Genomic DNA, 6091 nt, shown 5'->3' with positions numbered 1-6091 from the left:
CAGGCCCTAAGAGAAATAAAAATATTTTATACCAAAATGTAAAATATCTTTGACATGTTTTGAAATAAACCTGCAAAGCCATCTCTTGGGGAAAATTTGTAGAGAATCTCCTCCCTTAGGAAGAGTCTGACATCTTTTAAGTTCTAAAAAGAGATTTTTATCACGTATTCTCTCTGAAGCTTACTACTTAGAGGTTTTATCTACATAACAAAAACCTTGACTACCACGACCCCTAATTTTATCCCAAGCATTTCTTTCTACTGATTTCAAATTCTTTAGATAGAGCTTAACTCTTTCAACCAATTGCCAATCAGAAAAAAAATTTTTTTGTAGTGTTATACTGTTACTTATTTATTTAATTTTTATTATAAAGATGTGGGGTACAATTCAGGGTTAGGTATATAAACATTGATCATGCAGGTATCCTTATTGATGAAGTATGCCCCTAGAAAATCTTCTAATCCACCTATGACTTCTAAGACCCCATCTACCCCATGCTTCAAGATGTCCTGCCAAATCTTTCTGGGCAAACCAATAAAAACTTCACATGTATTGATTTATGTCCTTGCCTCTAAACCTCTGTCTCTGCAAAATGTATAAAACCAAGCTGTAACCCAACAACCTGGGCACATGTTCTTAGGATCTCTTGGGAGGGTACCTCAGGCCTTGATCACTCATATTTGGCTCAGAATATGCCTCTTTAAATATTTTACAGAATTTGACTTTTCATCAACACCCCAAACACTGCTCATTTAGATCTGTTCAGGCACACTCACTTAACTGACTGTCCTTTCTGCTGGCCACATCCAAGTGTCTAGACCAAACGTAAAGCTCTTAGAGTACTTGGACTATTTATTTCCCTCTTCCTATTACACTTTAAGTGTTTCAATATAGTGTCTATGCCTCTCCCTGTGATGTACTCTATTGAGAGATGCTTCGTTAAGTCTGATGTGAAGGCATACTTGAAGGATTCCAGGATGGAAAAGATCCTGTGGAGCCCTCTGAAAACAAAACAAAATAAAAAAGAGAAAGGTGGGATGGGGGGGCTTCTATAGTTGAGAGTCAGAAGGAGACCCTACAGCCCTTCACTGGCTATGAGTTTGACAGGAGACTTGTTCCTGAATGTTCAGCACTCCTCCCATACCCCTAGCTCCCTTGCCTTAGAGATGACCCCAAAGATGGCTTCATTATCCCTGGATCTTTCTTCCCCTGTTTATTCAGTGTGCCTTGTTAAGTGCTTACTGCATACCTAGCAATGCTGTCTGTCTTCTGCCCATAACCCAGGAGCCCAGATTCTCTGTTACTAGTCTCTTTTGGGTCTCCTGCTTCTGTTTGCTTCAGAGATGTGAGGTCTTGCCCCGCTAGCTCAGCTCATTAGGGCTTCTTTCATGCTAAAGCAGGCCCACAGGACTAGGAAATAAAGCTTTGAGCTAGAACAGGTTTCTAACCCCTTCCCTGCCTCAGAGGGTGGGTCCTTTCCACTTTGACAAACTTGATTTCCTTATCCCATTCTACTTCCTGCTGCAACCCAGCCCAGCGCCCTGCCTAGTGTGATCATGTCATTCTCCCTTCTCACCTTCCTCTTGACCCCCGCTCTATTCCTTCCCAGGCTCAGTATCATTCTGTCACCTGCTCATAGTTGGAAGACTGTCAGGTCAACTGCCCCACCCTTCCTTAGCCCATATGAAGCTATAAAGGCCCCTGCAACTCTTCCGCAACAGAGAAAACGGCAACAACATCGCATGGAGGAAGCCTGAGGAAACTAGGCATTCAACTGCCCACACTGAAGCTCAAGATTCTTTCCAAGAATACACACTGAGGAGACCCAAGCTCCTGGAAACTCTAGCCTCTATCTCTTCGCCTTCAACTCTCCTTTCTCAAGAATTCATCTGTCCTTTGCCTGCTAAGGTCTTGGCACATCTGGGATCCAGGCGTCTTCTCTTCCAGCCACAAAGAAGCAGATGAAGATGCAGAAAGGAAACATTCTCCTTAGGTTTTGGTTTCCATTGCATCTCCTACTTTTAGAAGCTGGTAAGTGACTTTATTTGAAAGTGGGTGGTCTGAGAACCTTTGAGGCATTGGGGGAGTTGTGACAACTGCTGGGACTAGCTCTGATTCTCCTCCATAGAGTGAGAATCATCGTTCTACTCTAATCACTTCAGCCTAACATTGTATCACCCGGGAAGCAGTCAACACAATGGTTAAAACTGTGGGCTCTGATCTCACATTGCCTACCTCTGAATCATGGTTCCATCTATTAACTCTATACCTGGAGTGAGTTGCTTCTCTGTGCTCCAGTTTCTGCATCTGTAAAATGGCAATAACTTGTGTGTGATTTCAATATTAAGAAAAGAAGAGTTTGCTGCCTTTTTTTTTTTTGAGTTGAGGTCTCACTCTGTCACCCAGGCTGAAGAGCAGTGACACCATCATGGCAGCCTCAATCTCCTGGTCTCAGGCAATACTTCCACCTCAGCCTCCAGAGTAGCTGGGACTATGGGCACAGGCCACCACGTCCACCTAATTTTTTGATTTTTTTTTTATAGAGATGAGGTCTTGCTATGTTGCCCAGGCTAGTCTTGCACTCCTGGGCTCAAGCAATCCTCTCACTTCGACCTCCCAAAGTGCTGGGATTACAGGTGTGAACCACCATGCCCAGACTACTGCTTTTTAAATATTACTCTTTATATCCTGCAAACCCAATTTCTTATCTGTCTCTTATGCTGATTCCACTTAAGCCTAAGTCAGCCTTAGACCAAAGAGAACAGGATTTAAGAATCAAAATGCCATGGGCTCAGGCAATCCACTCACCTCGGCCTTCCCCCCCTCCAAAAAAAGAATCAAAATGGACTCCCACTCTATTTCCATAGCTCTAACACTGTTAAAGACTTTGGGGCCATCTCCTACTTCACGAATGGAAAGCATGATTTCTTGGAGACTTCATTATTTTGAACCAGCATTAGCCCTCCTATAACTTCGACTCATTTATCTGACCTTTTTTAGATCGAATCTACTCTCTCTTTCACATATTCCCTTGGACATTCCCATTTCTTATTTAGTTTTACTCCTAATTCTTTTCTTAACACCAATTTATTCCACATTGCAGATTTCTGGGGATCTTACCAAAAAAGAACTAAACTCTAATCCTGTATTAGTTCAGATAAGACTGAGGAAAAACACACATCCCCAGTTGGTAGTAAAATGAGTCACAATCGAGATCGTAATAACCTGTGTGGTGTGGTTGGGGACTTAAATATTAAGAACAAGAAGCGTTGCCTCTTTTTAGAAAAAAATTTATTTTAAATATGTGAGGTACAATTCAATGTTAGGCGTACAAATGTTCATTATGCAGGTACCCTTGTTGATGAGGTATGCCCCTCCTCTCCCCTGGCAGTTTCTTTTTTTAATTTGAGTTGGAGTTTCACTCTGTCACCAAGTCTGGAGTGCAGTGGCCGCTCCCAGCCACCACAGCCTCGACCTGCTGGGCGCTGGTGATCCTTCCGCCTCAGCCTTCCAAGTAGCTGGAACTACAGGCACGCACTACCATGCCCGGCTAATTTTTGATTTATTGTAGAGATGAGGTCTCACCAAGTTGCCCAGGCAGGTCTCGAACCCGCGGGCAGGCAATCCACTCACCTCAGGCTCCCAAAGGCGCGGGATTACAGGCTGAGCCACCGAGCCCGGCTGGCAGTTTCACACTACTGCCAACCCCTTTCTTATAGTATTATGATAGTTGTTCAAGGACCGCTTATGAGTGAAAACATGTGGAGTTGGCTTCTTTTAAAATATCATTATACTCTATATACTCAATTTCTCTCCTCTTCCCAGCCCTGATTCCACTTACAGGTGGGAGAGGCCAAGAGTCTTCATCCTTCTGGGAATAGGCACAACTCTAGCTGAGCCTCCAAGTAGTTGAAAACCTTCCTATAGACCTCGGTTGATAGCCCTTAATCGTGGGAGATCTCACATGTTTGACCTACAAATAGCTTGTTCTTCTCTAGTCCTTGCCATAGTGATTGGGAGCTCCTGGAACTTAAATGCATATAGAGTCAGCCTCTTGCTGAAGATGCAGATATTAATACCTGGGCCCCATCTCAAACTCTAATTCATTTTGTCTAAAGTGATTTGCTTAAGAATCTTTATTCTCTTGATATAAAATAGATGTACAAATAAATAAATACATGAATATTTTAAAAATAATCCTTAATTTCAATAAGCTCCCATAAGTGATACTGATGTAGGTATTTTCTGAATAATATTCTGAAAAATATTTTTTAAGAAGGGAGCAATAGAACTCTAATAATAAATTAATCAATATATAGTAGTTTCATCTAGTCCTGTAACTCCTTTATGACACTCTTTACCTGCATTGGATCTTGTAGAGCAGAATATGGAATAAGAATAAGCTTACCTACCAGTAAAACTAAGTCATGTAACTCTGATATTGGGGGCAGGTAGGAAGGTGACTTAGCTTAGTACCTAAAAGTGCAGCTTCAGTAGCCTAGGTTCAATTTCCTGTTCTACCACTTACTAGTTTATAAACTTGGGCAAGTGTCAACATTTCTAAGCTTCAATTTTTTAATCTTACCTGGTGATATAATAGCATCTATGTTATAAGGCTGCAGTGAGGATTAAATAGAATTATTCATGTAATGAATTTAGCCAAGCATTGAGCAGAAAATATATATGCACAATATATATTTGTCATTAATTATGATTATGTTCAGCAATACCTTCTGCTGTGACCAACACATCTGTCAGTACTGGATTCAGTATAACCTCCATTGCCTTCAGCATATCTACCCCCAATGGAACCAGCCCAACTTCCAGTGAGACCAGCATAGTCACCAGCACTATGTCCAGCAAGACTTCTGGTGGGGCCAGCACAACTACCAACTCTGCATCCAGCACGACCCCCAGTGGGGCCAGCACAGGCACCAACTCTTTGTCCAGCACGACCCCCAGTGGGGTCAGCACAGGCGTCAACTCTGCGTCCAGCATGACCCCCAGTGGGACCAGCACAGGCATCAACTCTGAGTCCAGCATGAACCCCAGTGGGGCCAGCACAGGCACCAACTCTTTGTCCAGCATGACCCCCACTGGAGCCAGCACAGGCATCAACTCTGCGTCCAGCATGGCCCTCAGTGGGGCCAGCACAGGCATCAATTCTGGGTTTAGCACAACCCCCGGTGGAGCCGGCACAGGCAGCAACTCTGTGTCCAGCACGACCCCCAGTGGGGCCAGCACAGGCACCAACTCTGAGTCTAGCATGACTCCCAGTGGGGCCAACACAGGCACCAACTCAGGGACTAGAATGACTTCCAGTGGGGCCAGCACAACTGCCAACACATGGTCCAGCATGACCCCCGGCGACTCTGACACAACTGCTCATACTGGAATGTCCACAACTTCCAACAAAATTAGCACAAGTGCTGCTATTCTAGTGAGTGAGACAAAGCCTAATGGGTCTCTGAAGCCATGGGAAATCTTTCTGATCACCTTGGTCTGCGTTGTAGTGGCCGTGGGGCTCTTTGCTGGGCTCTTCTTCTGTGTGGTGAGTACCTGATATGTAGAAAAATGTCTGGGAGAAGGAGAAGCAGGAATATAACAAGAGACATGAATAGAAGGGACTGGCCCCAAGTCAGAGGTGGGTAGGGAGGAAGGGAGATCAGAAGAGAGTTACAAAGAGAAATAGCAAATTGGAATGAGAGGAGTCAATAAATGTGCAGAGGAAACTATTGACCTGTGGGAAAAGGGGGCCACAAAAAGAACTGAAGGCTGAAGGGAGGAGTACTAGGTGAGGGATGTAGTTGGAAGGAGAAGATTCCAGAAGGACTCCAGGGTGAAGACTTGGGAGACGGGGATACAATTCTGAAACTACTGTCTCTTCTTTTTCTAGAGAAACAGCCTGTCCCTGAGAAATATCTTTGACACAACTGTCTACCGCACCCATGGCCCGAACCTTGGCCTCAGCCCGGGCCCTCGAGGAAATCATGGAGTCCCCCACAGGTCTAGTTGGAGCTCTAACTGGCTCTGGAGAAGACCAGTATCCTCAGTAGCCATGGAGATGAGTGGGAGATACAACGGTCCCTGA

General features: G+C 44.2%; 1 protein-coding gene across 1 annotated transcript; it reads left to right on the top strand.

Annotated features, from left to right (window-relative positions):
- Positions 1-4347: 4347 nt before the first annotated feature.
- Positions 4348-6091, top strand: MUC21 (mucin 21, cell surface associated). The gene is made up of 3 exons (XM_021715637.1): positions 4348-4451; positions 4792-5551; positions 5897-6091. Exons 1-3 carry the CDS (start codon positions 4348-4350, stop codon positions 6089-6091), a joined length of 1059 nt encoding a protein of 352 aa, XP_021571312.1.

The sequence above is a fragment of the Carlito syrichta genome, unplaced genomic scaffold, assembly GCF_000164805.1.
Source record: "Carlito syrichta isolate Samal-C Ts95f unplaced genomic scaffold, Tarsius_syrichta-2.0.1 Scaffold307238, whole genome shotgun sequence".
Lineage (NCBI taxonomy): Eukaryota > Metazoa > Chordata > Mammalia > Primates > Tarsiidae > Carlito > Carlito syrichta.
This window is presented reverse-complemented; position numbering and strand designations above follow the sequence as displayed.

What these genes read in the sequence shown, in the direction of transcription:
- MUC21 (XM_021715637.1), top strand. Translation starts at nt 4,348, where the DNA reads ATGACACTCTTTACCTGCATTGGATCTTGTAGAGCAGAATATGGAATA. An exon ending in AACTCTGATATTGGGGGCAG is followed by an intron (nt 4,452 to 4,791) that starts GTAGGAAGGTGA and finishes CATTGCCTTCAG; the next exon opens with CATATCTACCCCCAATGGAA. An exon ending in CTGGGCTCTTCTTCTGTGTG is followed by an intron (nt 5,552 to 5,896) that starts GTGAGTACCTGA and finishes TTCTTTTTCTAG; the next exon opens with AGAAACAGCCTGTCCCTGAG.